General features: G+C 38.3%; 1 protein-coding gene across 3 annotated transcripts in view; it reads right to left on the minus strand.

The window, feature by feature from the left end:
- kcnq1.2 (potassium voltage-gated channel, KQT-like subfamily, member 1.2) overlaps positions 1 to 16,359 on the minus strand; it is a 146,374-nt gene that overhangs the window by 45,654 nt on the left and 84,361 nt on the right. For all 3 annotated transcript variants that reach the window (XM_088996819.1, XM_088996817.1, XM_088996820.1), the window contains 3 exons: positions 14,368 to 14,462; positions 13,619 to 13,659; positions 9,854 to 9,915 (listed from right to left, as the gene is read on the minus strand). In XM_088996819.1, the coding sequence (XP_088852945.1) occupies positions 9,854 to 9,915; positions 13,619 to 13,659; positions 14,368 to 14,462 (198 nt within the window). The remainder of the gene's footprint in view (positions 1 to 9,853; positions 9,916 to 13,618; positions 13,660 to 14,367; positions 14,463 to 16,359) is intronic.

The raw sequence follows: 16,359 nt of genomic DNA on the forward strand, positions 1-16,359 counted from the left end.
ATATATACACACACAGATACATATATATATATATATATATATATATATATATATATATATATATATACAGTATATACACATATATACACACATAAACAAATACACACACACAAATACACACACATACACACACACATACACACACACATACACACACATATATATATATATATATATACTACTATATGCATATATATACATATAGTATTAAGTATATAAGTATACACACATATATACATATACAGTATACAGTATATACACATATATATACATATGTACACACACACAAATATTTACACACAAATATGCACACAAACAAATATATATACACACATATACAGGTTTATACACACACACACACATACAAATATACATACATACATATACAAATATTATATATACACATACACACATCGGCTATTAATATATATATATATATATATATATATATATATATATATATATATATATATATATATATATATATATATATAACCTAACGTCGCTGACGAAGACACGTCAGGTGCATTCCCGTGTCGACTTAGCCCCGCCCCCCATCTAGCCCCCCTTCATTACCGCACAGGCCACAGCCCCCCCGATTGTTCAAGCTCAAAGGCCCTTCGTGACCCTTTGCCAATCTGCTGCCATCCCCCCATCCCCCTTTTTTGTGATTTATTCCCAAATGGATGTCATGTCCCCTGTTTTTCCACCGTCCCCGTTTTTGGCTCCCTTTTCCCAGCACCTCTTTGCCATGTGAGCATCCTGCCTGTTGTTGGAATGTGTTTTGATAGATTTGTGTGCGTGTGTGTGTTTGTATGACGAGTCTTGTGAGGACCACTAACATTTTATACCAGATGTAGTGAGGACACTTTTGACAAGTGATGACCTTTTGGCCAGTCCCCACATGTTTTTCATTCTAAAGGCTTCTAAAGGATCTCTATATGCATCTGTTAAAGTTTCAGAGAGGTCCTCACAAATTCACCCAAAATGATTTTTTGTGTGTATTTTCATTTCACTTGGATACACACACTTTTTACTCCCTGTGTGTGTGTGTGTGTGTGCGTGGTTAATAGGAGAAAAAAAAGTTCATACCAGAAAAAGTAAAACGATATCTCAACCAAATTCACTACAGGGATGAGTACTTTGAATGTACCCATTCAGAAACCTCACTTCTGCTGTTATTACAGTTTTAAGTCCGCTTTTTACTTCTTTGTATTTCAAGAAGCTGAAGTGGGAAATGAGGTGAAATTTAGTTTCAAATGTAACACTAGTTCTTCTATCAACTTGTCAGCAACGGTGGTCCTCACACCTTATCTGGAGTTATCCGGACCTCACAACACCTTTGAAACAGGAATGTGTGTGTGTGTGTGTGTGTGTGTGTGTGTGTGTTGGGCCATAGCATGCGCAGTGGGGAGCCAGACGAACCAGGCCGCTCTAAACAAAGAGAGGAAACTTGGCAAAGGAAACACACACACACATATACGCAAAAATGCTGGAACATGGCAGTACTCTCGCTGACCTACGCTGCAGACAAACACATCCAGAACCTTCCCGGCATGTCTAGACTTGGCCTTCCAGAGCGGCGCAGCGCAACCACCTTGCACTTCCTCCTGTTTGTCCACCTTTGAAATCCCGCCTTTTCCAGTCGTGCTTTTGGTTTTGTTTTGTTGTGTTTTTTTTTTTTGGTCAGAGTTTCGCACAAATGTGGCAGAGTTCAGAGGTCATCGTCCTCGATGGACAATGACCTCTAAACTCTGCCACTGGAGCTGGACCCATCGGCGATATATATATATATATATATATATATATATATATATATATATATATATATATATATATATATATATATATATATATATATATATATATATATATATATATATAATGTATTTGGATTGGATTGGATTTGCCTTTATTAGTCTCGCAGTGGAGAAATTTACAATTCACAGCAGCAAAGTTATGAAAGAATATATATGTATATATGTATTTATATTTATTTATCTATCTACAGTGATACCTTGGCTTATGAACTTAATTGGTTCCCAGACAGAGTGTGTAAGGCGCAAAGTGTGTATCCCAAAAAATAATTTCCCATAGGAAACCATTAAAATGAGAATAATCTGTTCCCAGGTCTCCATAAAACATACAACAACTAATTTTCTGAGCCTTAAAACTACACAAAATATACCTTATTTTATGTATAATAAATGTGCTATTGTGTTATAGAAATAAATTGAACTGTATAATAAAGTTGTTTTATTTACGTTTGTGATGGTCGTTTGATGGATTGATGGAATCCCAATGGCAGAACGACGACAATCGCAACCGTGGCGCCCTAAGTGGAAGCGGCCAGATGAACAAGAAACAGAATCGGAATCAAAATATGCGTGGAAAGTCTTGAGCTTTTGTATATTTATGCGCGTTCAAGCATCCAGCTAGCAGTCAAATCTAAATACGTATATGAGCCCACATGTGTTTACGACGATCTGGTACCGCGTTTCGGGTTTAAACAGGCGCATACGTACACACGCCGTGCCCCCCCCCCCAACCCAACCAATTCGTCCTCTGATTACAGAGTTGAGGGGCCCGAAATGCCTTACAGATGGGAATCCTAACAAACAGCCGTTCCTTAAGTATTACCACTATTTGGCCTCGCTGTAATTTATCGCATATTTAGCCTTAATTGAGACGTGATTAAGGTCACGCCGCGCATTCTTCGGGCCGCGACGTTTAATACAGTAAATGAGGGCAAATGATGAAATCGGGTCAATTCAATGCAACTTTCTTTTTTTCAGTATGGATTTTAACGCGATTAAAGTTATAATAATAATAATAATAATAATAATAATAATAATAATAATAAAAAAATAATAATACATTTAATGTATAAGCGCCTATCAAAACTCTCAAGATAACTTTACAGTCACAGGAGAAGTTTTTCTGTAGGTGAGTAGCGGCAGCCACACGCACCAGCGTTCGTCAACCCGGAATAACTCAAATTGATAGAAAGCTAGCCAGCCAGCTAATAGATAGACAGCCAGATAGCTAGCTTGGTATATAGCTAATATGTAGCTAACTAGCTAATAGATAGACAGCCAGATAGCCAGCTAGCTAGATAGATAGCTAATAGACAGAAAATAGATAGCAAATTGATAGCTATCTAGGTAGACAGCTAGAAAGCTAGCATACACATGATGTAATGAGAACCATTCGACTACCGGTAACATCCGACTTACGACCGGCTCGACTTAGGACTTCTTTAATCGATTGCAAACATGTATGCTTTCCTCTTCAGAACTATCTCAATCATATTCATAACTTGATGAGTAACAAGAAAGCATCTTCTCCGAATCTGAAGCCATTTTTTTTTTTCATTTTAGAGCAAGGTAAGACGTCATGGCGTGATGTCACGAACAAAGGGGCGGGACCTTCTGAAACTCGGCATCTCTGAGGTCATTTTGAAGTAGTTTTGGGACACTTTAAGTCAGGGGTGTCAAAGTCATTTTTTTGCCGCGGGCCACATTGTAGTTATGGTTTCCTCTCGAGGGCCGTGATGAATTTGGGGAACCCATTAGAATGTTTAAATCCCTTCAAATATTACATATAGAGCACACAGCAAATTAATGAAGAACTCGTTTTCAAATCTGAAATCAAGAATAATGACTTTTATTGTGGTTGACATCCAAAAATATGAAATTTTGGCTTAGATTTTAGCAATCACCATGGAATTTAACAAGTTTGATTTGCTTTCGCGGGCCGAAAAAAATGATGTGGCGGGCCAGATTTGGCCCGCGGGCCTTGACTTTGACACCTGTGCTTTAGGTCATTTTTATTGGTGTTTTGCATTTGACTAAAAATATCAGCCTGCGTGTTTTGGCTATGTTAGATGCTATAAAACGTTTTTTCTGATGTCAGTTAGGAAACAAAAAAAAATGGTGTCGGTTGTCCTTTAATACTTTTTTTTGCCGATTAGTCGTCTTATTGTGTTTGAAGTTGCGAAAAATGGAGCAGGCAACTTTACGGCCGTGCAGGCAACTTTTCAGAGTTGTCTGCCCTGGTGTCCGCTAACTTTTTCTCATTGGTTTCAGACACTGCAAATATACTGGCCTTTTTAATTTTTACTGAAAAAAAAACGTCATTGTAAAAGATTGCCGGAGTTCAAGTTGGACGTTTTTCTTCACAGGCGACCTCTCGGCCGGTGTGTAATCATAATTCAATCACTGCGTAGTGGATTACAAGTTGTTGTTGTTTTTTTATAGGCGCTTTTGTATTTGACATGGCGGGCCTTCACAGGCCGGCCGTCACCGTGCGAAAACATCCCGTTTCTCATAAAAGTGAGCGACGTGGCGCAAGCATCGAAGTGGGAAGCTGAAAGGCCAAGTTGAAGCTCAGAAACACTAGCCACTGTTTGAGCTTGTCGCCCGGGGGGGCATTTTTCATCACCCGCGCCGCGCGTGACAGAAAGATAACACCGTTGTCGTGCAAACCCCTCCCACCCCCGCCCCATTCGTCTTTGTTTCCAAGCCGCTCCCCGAGAATTCAATCCGGAGAGCATTTTGCCGGACGCATCGGCGATTAATCAAATCCACTCATGCCTCTTTGTCCCCAGTGTGATTAATCATTGGCCATCGCCGACGCTGGGTGCACAATGTCCACCCCTTCTCCTTATACACCCCCGCGACCCCCCCTCTCTTCTACCCGTAAAAAGATACATTAATCTATGGGCTGACATGCTCTCATCAAGCACGGTCAGAGTAGTTAGCATGTGGAGTTAGCATAAGAGGGGAAAATGGGATTTGTGACAAGGGGGCAAAAGTATGCAGATATTGGCTGGAAAAATATAAGTACATTGTCTGGAAAAAAATATATACAATGATATCTTGGCTTACGAACTTAATTGATTCCCAGACACAGTGTGTAAGGCGAAAAGTGCCTATCCCAAAAATTTATTTTCCATAGGAAACCATTAAAATGAGAATAATCCGTTACCAAGTCCCCATAAAACTCTCTCTCTGTCTGTAAACCCCCCCCACCCTCTCACTGCTGCGTTCTTGACCAATCACGTGGCTTTAACCGAAGACTGTGGGCGGAGAATAGAGGACAAAAACAGTCAGCTGACATTTTCTTGCTAGAACAGGCTTGTTCGTGAACGACACATCACTCATTGTGGCGCGCCGTGTTTATCACGAAAAATAGTTCGTATACCAAGGTAAAATTTTCATAAATTTAACGTTCGTACACCGAAAAGGTCGTGAGCCAAGGGGTTCGTAAACCGAAGTATCACTGTATATAGATAGAAAAAAAATGGATATTTTTTTGGCCATATTCGGAATCAGAATCATCTTTATTGCCAAGTATGTAGAACACACAAGGAATTTGATTCCGGTAGAACACGCTACACTAGTATCATCATCAAAAAAATGCTAAGTGGCACTATACAGTTCCATTTGGGCTACTGTTCAAAGAGTTCAAAGAGTTCAAAGAGTTAATGGCTTGGGGGAAGAAGCTGTTTAAATGTCTGCTTGATTTGGTGCGCATGGATCGGTAGCGCCTGCCTGAGGGGAGTAGCTGGAAAAGGTGGTGGGCAGGGTGCGGAGGGTCCAGTAGGATTTTCCGACCCGATATTGTTAGCAAGTTTAGCATTTTGTGTGGTTCGTATTCTTAAAAAAACAAGAACATGTGTGTATATCTGTCGGTCTGTCTATCTAGCTCCCCAGCTAGATAGCTAGGTATCGATCTAGCAATCCATCTAGCTAGCTAGGTATCTATCCATCCATCTAGCTAGCTATGTATCTATTTATCCATCTAGCTAGCTAGGTATATATCAATCTAGCCTGCTAGGTACCTATCTATCCATCTAGCTATCTATCTATCCGTCTAGCTAGCTAGGTGTCTAGCTATCCAGCTAGCTAGCTAGGTGTCTAGCTACCCATCTAGCTAGCTAGGTGTCTAGCTATCGATCTAGCTAGCCAGGTGTCTATCCACCTAGCTCGCCAGGTGTCTATCCACCTAGCTCGCCAGGATTCTATCTATCCATCTAGCTGGCCAGGTATATATAAATCCATCCATCCATCCATCCATCCATCCATCCATCCATCCATCCATCCATCCATCCATCCATCCATCCATCCCTCCATCCATCCATCCACACACACACACATTCTTGTTTCTTTCAGAAAATGAAACCCACGAAATGGCAAACTTGCTAATGCTAACAATTGAAAGAAAAATCAAATCATTCCGGAAACATATTTCACAATCCATCAATGTTTACAGCCCACGCAAGGAGTTGGAGTTGACCTCCAACAAGGTTGCGGTCACTTCCGATCCTTCTCGAGGCGGCGGTACCTCCCGCCTTCTTCTCGTAAACGTCACGCTAATGACACGTGGAGCAAACGCTAGCGTCACGGTTGACTCGCCCTCAAGTGGGATCCTTCTCGAAAAGCTCTGTTGGAGTCGACCACCAGTTACACCGCAGTGTGTGTGTGTGTGTATGCGTGTGTAGTGTGTGCGCGTGTGTGTGTTTGTATGACTAGTCTTGTGAGGACCACTAACATTTTGTACCATACATAGTGAGAACATTTAATGACAAGTTTTTCATTCTAAAGGCTTCTAGAGGGTCTATATATGCATCTGTGAAAGTTTCAGAGAGGTCCTCACAAATTCACCCAAAATGATTTTTTTGGTGTATATTTTCATTTCACCTGAATACATACACTTTTTACTCATCGCGTGTGTTTATGTGTGTGTGTGTGTGGTTAATGAGAGGAAAAGGTTTATACGACAAAAAGGAAAACAATATTTTAACCACATTCACTACAGGGGTGAGGACTTTCAATGTACCCATTCAGAAACCTCACTCCTGAGGTTATTACAGTTTCAAGTCTGCGTTTTATTTAGTTGTTTTTAAAGAAGTTGAAGTGGGAAATGGGGTGAAATTTAGTGTTCAAATGTAACACTAGTTCTGCTCTAAACTTATCAGCAACGGTGGTCCTCACTCATTATCTGGAGTTATCCGGACCTCACAAAACCATTGAGACAGGAATGCGTGCATGTGTGTGTGTGTGCGTTTCCCACAGCGTCCCTGCAATTCGTCTGTCTTCCAAGCCTGTTTTTCTTCTGACACATTCTAGTGTTGGAATGTTAACAAAATAGAAATTACTTGTTATTGTGCTAAAGTCGCTTTTGAGGAAGGGGGGGGGGGGGGTTGCTTTTACCACATCCTGCGGGCATCATTTTGCAGGTGACCCGGTGTCCCCCTTTGGTTCGTAAAACCTTTTCAATGCTAACTGGAGCGGGAAACGGCACCGAGGGTCATTCAGTTCATCCACCTGCTGCCTGGGGCCAAAAAAAGAAGTCCCATTTCCCCCCCTCTCCCTTTCTTCTATCCAACAGGTGGGCCGTCGCCCTCAAAACAAGACGACTCACGCGTCCAGGAAGTAAAAACCAGGCAATGCGTCAATCGTCTTGAAGACTAAACTTTTGGTTTGCATCATGTCAACACACACGCAGGCGTGCCCGTTTTGGACCAAAATCCACAAGCATCATTTTGCCAAACAAAGCGAAACCCTTCGCACAGCCTATGATTTGGACGTGGAAAATAAAGCAACAAACAACAACAACAACCCAAAAAAAAATAACAAGCGGCGCCGGCACGCACCGGTTCAACGGGTACAAACGGCGCAGTGGAAAAGTGGCACAATAGACAAACCGATAAACAGGCAAACGGGGCATCGCGGTGGCATCGTGCCGCCGCCGCCGCCGCCTCGCCTGGTTGGCGCCGAACTACAACGGACCTCGACACAAACAAGAAAAACAAATGTCGACAACATTATCTGACCGTTTCATCAGGAAATGTGACTTGGCAAAAAGAGTTTGACTACACCCCGACGCCATTATGGTATTTCCTATTTTAAGTCAAGGTTTCTCTTTGAATGGGAAACATTAAACAATAAATAGATAAACAAATAGATAGCTAGATCGGTAGCTAGCTGGGTAGAGAGAGCGAGAGAGAGAGAGAGAGAGAGAGAGGGTAGAGCGGTAGAGAGGTAGAGATAGATATAGAGATAGAGAGGTAGGTAGGTAGATAGGTATCTAGATGAGAAAGAGATAGAGAGATAGAGAAACATTAAACAATAAATAGATAAACAAATAGATAGCTAGCTCGGTAGCTAGCTGGGTAGAGAGAGAGAGAGAGAGATAGAGAGAGAGAGAGATAGATATAGAGAGGTAGGTAGGTAGCAAGATGAGAAAGAGATAGAGATAGAGAGATGGGTGGATGGATAGAGAGCTAGCTAGATAGATAGATAGCTAGATAGAGAGCTAGATAGAGAGCTAGCGAGCTAGCTAGATAGATAGATAGATAGATAGATAGATAGATAGATAGATAGATAGATAGATAGATAGATAGATAGATAGATAGATAGATAGATAGATAGATAGATAGATAGATAGATACATGTATGTAGATAGATAGATAGATAGATAGATAGATAGATAGATAGATAGATAGATAGATAGATAGATAGATAGATAGATAGATAGATAGATAGATAGATAGATAGATAGATAGATACATGTATGTAGATAGATAGATAGATAGATAGATAGATAGATAGATAGATAGATAGATAGATAGATAGATAGATAGATAGATAGATAGATAGATAGATAGATAGATAGATAGATAGATAGATAGATAGATAGATGTAGGTAGATAGATAGATAGATAGATAGATAGATAGATAGATAGATAGATAGATAGATAGATAGATATAGATAGAGAGAGAGAGAGAGAGAGAGAGAGAGAGAGAGAGAGCTAGCTAGCTAGACAGCTAGATAGATAGCTAGATAGCTAGATAGACAGATAGCTAGATAGCTAGATAGAGAGAGAGAGAGAGAGAGAGAGAGAGAGAGAGGGAGAGAGAGAGAGCTAGCTAGATAGACAGATAGCTAGCTAGATATAGATAGATAGATAGATAGATAGATAGATAGATAGATAGATAGATAGATAGATAGATAGATAGATAGATAGATAGATAGATAGATAGATAGATAGATAGATAGACAGATAAACAAAAAAGCAAATAAGCAAATAAAAACATAAACAATAAATAAATACATGGCCAGTGCTAGCGAGCTAGAGCGCTAGCGAGCGACAGAGCTAGAGCCCTAGATAGATAGATAGATAGATAGATAGATAGATAGATAGATAGATAGATAGATAGATAGATAGATAGATAGATAGATAGATAGATAGATAGATAGATAGATAGATAGATAGATAGATAGATACATAGATAGATAGATAGATAGATACACAGATAAACAAAAAAGCAAATAAGTAAATAAAAACATAAGCAATAAATAAATAAATACATGGCCGTTGTGCTACTCTTCATCTTGAATATGTGTGAATTTACATAATTGATCACGTTGTCCCCCTCCCATGTTGTTTAATTTTTAACACTTTTCTTCGACTCAATCCAAGAGTTAAAAAAAAGCTTGAGAACAAAACGTTTTTGTGTCTGTCTTACATTTCGCCATTTTTGCGTAGCTATTCTCCGACTGTGACAACATGTATTTCAAATAAACAAAATGGCTCCGGGATAAAACAACAAGTAATATTGACATTTTTGAATGTCTGGCAATGGCAATAACCAAAAAGTAAAGCCACCGTTGCAGCCATCATGACATGACGGAAAAAAAAGCAGCACAAAACAAAACAAAAACCACAAGCGTGTCCACATTCAACAACCGTCATCCAAGTAAGCGTAACAAAGCCGAAACGCGATGCGATCTGTCGCCGTCACAAGATGAAACACGGCGATAGCGTAAGCGTAAGCGTACGTACCTTATCTTCCAGTCGGATCATTCGCGCTCCGATTGTCGGGAATTCTTTATCTTCTCCTTTACCTGGCAAACGAAAGAGAAAAAAAAAATCATGTATAAATAAATAAATAAATATATGTAGATAAATAAATAAATAATAAAAAAATTAAAAAAAAAAACATAAGTAGGTAAATATGCAATAAATAAATAAATTAACAAATAAATAAATAAATAAATCCGACGTCAAATAAATGCATAATTAGGCAGATAAATAAATAAACTAATTAATAAAAAATAAACCGACCAATCCGACCAAAAACAAATACATAAGTAGGTAAATATGCAATAAATAAATAAACAAATAAATAAATAAATGAACAGATAAATAAATAACTAAATAAATACATAAATAAATACATAAATAAATAAATGAATCCGACGACAAATAAATGCATAAATAGGTAGATTAATAAATAAACTAATAAAAAAAAAATAAACCGACCAATCCGACCAAAAACAAATACATAAATAGGTAAATATGTAATAAATGAATAAACTAATAAATAAATAAATATATACAAAATAAATGAATTGATAAATAAATAAATATATATAAACAAACAAACAATAAATAAATCGACCAATCCGACGAAAAATAAATGCATAAATAGGTAGATAAATAAACGAATAAATAAAATAATAAACCAACCAATCCGACCAAAAACAAATACATAAATAGGTAAATATATAATAAATAAATAAACTAATAAATAAATAAACTAATAAATAAATAAACTAATAAATAAACTAATAAATATTTACAAAATAAATGAATGGATAAATAAATAAATATATGAATAAATAAACAATAAATAAATAAATCGACCAATCTAATGAAAAATAAATGCATAAATAGGTAGATAAATAAATAAACGAATAAATAAAATAATAAACCAACCAATCCGACCAAAAACAAATACATAAATAGGTAAATATGCAATAAATAAATAAATAAACGGATAAATAAATAAATAAATAAATGATAATAGTTAACTCATTCACTGCCAGACGACGTGCTAAAATGTGTCCAGTCCAGTGCCAGGGTTTTTGTCATTGTCACTCAAGCTGCTTTTTTGTGAACCGAGGACGTTGATTTGGCATCATGGTGAATGAAACAATGCTACTTTGCCTTCTCCTGCTAACTGTTATCATGCTAGCTACGTTCTTATGAACCGAGGACTTTGATTTGGCATCATGGTAATGCTAAATGATTCGATGCTACTTTAGCGATGCTACTTTAGCTCATTCTGCTAACTGTCACCATGCAAGCTGCCTTTTTATGAACCAAGGACTTTCACTGGCATCATAGTAAATGATACGATGCTACATTAGCTCCTCCTGCTAACTGTCATCAAGCTTGCCACTTTAACACTGGTCATTTCAACTGAAAAGTTTCAGCGTTTTAGCATTTGCGTAGCAGGTGAAGGAAACGGCACTGTCGTTGGAACAGTGTAACGGCTCAGCAAACAGGTTTTTAATTCCAAATGTTTCAGTTCAGACTGTTTAATGACCTTTTAGCGTTAAATAAAAGCACTCTGCAAATGTCATATCCACACCGGAGCTGCTTCAACATTTGCCAAAGGGGCCGCACAGTCGTGAGAGGCACATATTTGAGATACCCACTCCAAAAGGGGGATGGATATTGTCACTACATCCATCTTATTCCCTTTTAGTCAATGCAATAAACAAAGTTGGCCCAGGGGAGTTCAGGCTATTTCCACAGAGGGGCCGCCCGTTCACAACATTGACGTTGCGCAATAAAATATCTGAACACTATATCTGAATACAATATCTGTAGTCTGAATATGGTCAAAGATCACGTTTGGGAATATTTGTGTTGAGAAGATGTACAGATGTCGGAGAGTATCATGTTTTTCAGGCTAAATAGTGGTACTTCATTCACTCATCAAGTCAACAAGTCACTTGCTGCTAGCTGGTAGTCGCTAACGCCGTGACTGCTTTTAAAAAGTAGTTAGCCTGCTGTCACAAGTCAACCAGTCACTCGCCGCTAGCTGGTAGCTGCTAATTGCTGACGCCGTGACTGCTTTTGAAAAGTAATTCGCCAGCTATCAGAAGTCAACCAGTCACTCGCTGCTAGCTGGTAGCTGCTAGTCGCTAACGCCGTGACTGCTTTTGAAAAGTAGTTAGCCTGCTGTCACAAGTCAACCAGTCACTCGCTGCTGGCTGGTAGCTGCTAGTCGCTAACGCCGTGACTGCTTTTGAAGAGTTATTGGCCAGCTGTCAGAAGTCAACCAGTCACTCGCTGCTAGCTGGTAGCTGCTAGTCGCTAATGCCGTGACTGCTTTTGAAAAGTAGTTAGCCTGCTGTCACAAGTCAACCAGTCACTCGCTGCTAGCTGGTAGCTGCTAGTCGCTAACGCCGTGACTGCTTTTGAAGAGTTATTGGCCAGCTGTCAGAAGTCAACCAGTCACTCGCTGCTAGCTGCTAGCTGCTAGTCGCTAATGCCGTGACTGCTTTTGAAAAGTAGTTAGCCTGCTGTCACAAGTCAACCAGTCACTCGCTGCTAGCTGGTAGCTGCTAGTCGCTAATGCCGTGACTGCTTTTGAGGAGTTATTGGCCAGCTGTCAGAAGTCAACCAGTCACTCGCTGCTAGCTGGTAGCTGCTAGTCGCTGACGCCGTGATTGCTTTTGAAATATATTTAGCCGGCTATCACAAGTCAACCAGTCACTCACCGCCAGCTGCTAGTCACTAACGCCATCACTACTTTTGACAAATAATTAGCCGGCTATCACAAGTCATCCAGTCACTTGCTGCTAGCTGGTAGCTGCTAGTCGCTAATGCCGTGACTGCTTTTGAGGAGTTATTAGCCAGCTGTCACAAGTCAACCAGTCACTCGCTGCTAGCTGGTAGCTGCTAGTCGCTAACGCCGTGATTGCTTTTGAAAAGTTATTGGCCAGCTGTCAGAAGTCAACCAGTCACTCGCTGCTAGCTGGTAGCTGCTAGTCGCTGACGCCGTGATTGCTTTTGAAATATATTTAGCCGCCTATCACAAGTCAACCAGTCACTCACCGCCAGCTGCTAGTCACTAACGCCATAACTACTTTTGACAAATAATTAGCCGGCTATCACAAGTCAACCAGTCACTCGCTGCTAGCTGGTCGCTGCTAGTCGCTAACGCCGTGATTGCTTTTGAAAAGTTATTGGCCAGCTGTCAGAAGTCAACCAGTCACTCGCTGCTAGCTGGTAGCTGCTAGTCGCTGACGCCGTGATTGCTTTTGAAATATATTTAGCCGCCTATCACAAGTCAACCAGTCACTCACCGCCAGCTGCTAGTCACTAACGCCATAACTACTTTTGACAAATAATTAGCCGGCTATCACAAGTCAACCAGTCACTCGCTGCTAGCTGGTCGCTGCTAATCACTAACGCCGTGACTGGTTTTGAAAAGTAATTAGCTGGCTCTCACAAGTCAACCAGTCACTCGCCGCTAGCTGCTAGTCGCTAACGCCGTCGCTGCTTTTGAAAAGTAATTAGCCAGCTGTCACAAGTCAACCAGCCACTTGCTGCTAGCAGCTAACGTCGTGATTGCTTTTGAAAAGTAATTAGCCGGCTCTCACAAGTCAACCAGTCACTCGCTGCTAGTTGCTAATGCCGTGACTGCTGTCGCGCGTCAACTTTTCACTCTCTGTTAGCATCTATACGCTAACTCGGGTGACAGGTGCCATATTGCTCATTCTTAGCGTGTGTTATCCAGTGTGTTTTTACCTGGGAGGAACATTCCAGGTTTTCCCAGTGTGCCATCCAACCTAAAAGGAGCGAGAGCATAAAAAGCCAAAAATGACTGAATATAACGCACGCCTGCACTGCACACACATTGGCCGATCTATGCACTGTACCGTGGCAATAAAATGAAACATATGGATTTCTACAGCCATATATCATGGAATGGAAAATAAATACGGGATGGAAAATTCCACCGCTATACTTCCCGACGGGTTTCATGTGCACACATGGACTACTCATCATTCGTGGTGTGTTGAGATCCTTACAACGTTTAACAATAGATTGTTGTCGAATTGTTTCTGTTTGTGATCAACAGGAGGCAATTAGGGTGGCGCACCTGTTGGTCATTATGTTATTCGGAGCATAAAAGGACTACCTGCACGACCACTTGGGATCACTGTTTGTTTGTTCGACCCTGTAAGGTTTGTTGATTGTTTGTTTTACCAGTTATGTTTGGGTCGTGGTTTTTGTTTGTTACTTTGGACTTTTTTTTTTTAATGACCGTTTTTGTTTTTTTTTTTCTGTGTTTTTATTCAATGTAATTTGCCAATTACACCCTGCTTCTCCCTCCTGCCTACTTCTTTTAGCTGTCTACCACCACATTGCAATCGCGACAATAATTTGATCTCCGAAATTGTCATTTGACGGCTAACGGGTTTTCATAATCGGTGCGTGAAAGGCTTCATGATAACTTCAGCGTAAAGTCAATACTACATAAATAAAGGTCGTACCTTCTCTGCAGCTCCTTGATGCGTACCATCATGTTGAGATGACCTTGCGAGTACTGCTCGATGACATCACGGACGTCGTACGGCTTTCGCGCTTGCTGTGGATCGCATGTCAATAAAAACACAAACAAATAAAATACATAAATAAGGAAAAGATACAAAATTGGCAACCCTTAAAAAAACATACCTAAACCCTATGAGTGCAAAAGCTTCATTGTTAGCTGACTATGACAGTGTGTGCGCACGCGTGTTTGCGTGTGAAGTGACAGTTGTACGGTAATGTCTCTACATTATCGTGCACTTGTCACAGCAATCGCATTAAGGTCCTTTCACAGCTTTTGTTTTTTTCGCGACGAGGATACAAACGCTGTGAGAAAGAACCCGGTGAACTCTTTAAGGCCGCAGCTGAGATCACTTAAAAGGGTCCTAATTGAAAACACACACACAAAAACACATACACACAAACACACACAAACACACACACACACACACATAGACACACGAGTTGTGTCGTACAAAACACTTTATGCCCCATTGTGGCAAGTGCCTTGACTCCTGTGCTCAGTGGAAACCATTTGGATGGTCGAGCTGTTTTAGAGTGCCTCGTTGTCAACCGTGAGCGCGAGCACATCAAGCAGCTGAATAACCATGCATGTCGGCAGCGCTTAGTTAGCTTTATTGGTACTGAATTGAGCATATGTCACCATTTCGGAACATGGAAAAGTAATTCAAATAAATGAATAAATAAATAAATACATACATAAATAAATAAATAAATAAATAAATAAATAAATAAATAAATAACTGATTATAAATAAATAAATAGATTAATAAACATGGAAATAAATACATCAGTTTTTGGATGTATGAATGAATGTGTGAACGAACAAACAAACAAACAAATAAATGAATGAATAAATAAATAAATAAAAACGGGCAAACAAACATCATGTACAAATAAATAGATAAATAAATATATAAATAAATACATCAATACATTATTTGGCCAGGTGAATAATTAAATAAATAATGGCAAAACAAACATAATACATAAATAAATAGACAAATAAGCATGCAAATCAATCAATCAATCAATAAATAAATAAATAAATAGATAAATAAATATATAAATAAATACATCAATAATTTTTTGGGCCAGGTGAATAATTAAAAAAATAACAGGCAAACAAACATATCATAAATAAATAAATAAATAAATAAATAAATAAGCATGTAAATAAATACATATATAAATAGATAAATACATTATTTGGCCAGGCGAATAAATAAATAAATAATGGCAAAACATACATAATACATAAATAAATAGACAAATAAGCATGCAAATCAATCAATCAATCAATCAATCAATCAATCAATGAATAAATAAATAAATAAATAAATAAATAAATAAATAAATAAATAAATAAATAAATAGATAAATAAATATATAAATAAATACATCAATAATTTTTTGGGCCAGGTGAATAATTAAATAAATAACAGGCAAACAAACATATCATAAATAAATAAATAAATAAATAGATAAATAAGCATGTAAATAAATACATATTTAAATAGATAAATAAATACATTATTTGGCCAGGCGAATAAATAAATAAATAATGACAAAACAAACATAATACATAAATAAATAGACAAATAAGCATGCAAATCAATCAATCAATCAATCAATCAATCAATCAATCAATCAATCAATCAATCAATCTATAGATGAATAATTAAATAAATAAAAATAAATAAAAAAAGAAACATAATATCTAAATAGATAAGCATGCAAATAAAGAAATATATAAATAAATAAATAAAAACATTATTTGGCCGGCCGAATAAATAAATAAATAAATAAATAAATAAATGAATGAATGAATAAATAAATAATATATAAATAAATAGATAAATAAGCATGTGAACAAATAAATAGATAAATATATTATCTGGCCGGTCGAATAAATAAATAAATAGATAGATAGA

This window comes from Hippocampus bargibanti, linkage group LG05 (genome assembly GCF_051943395.1).
Source record: "Hippocampus bargibanti isolate YZ-2025 linkage group LG05, ASM5194339v1, whole genome shotgun sequence".
NCBI classification, from domain to species: domain Eukaryota; kingdom Metazoa; phylum Chordata; class Actinopteri; order Syngnathiformes; family Syngnathidae; genus Hippocampus; species Hippocampus bargibanti.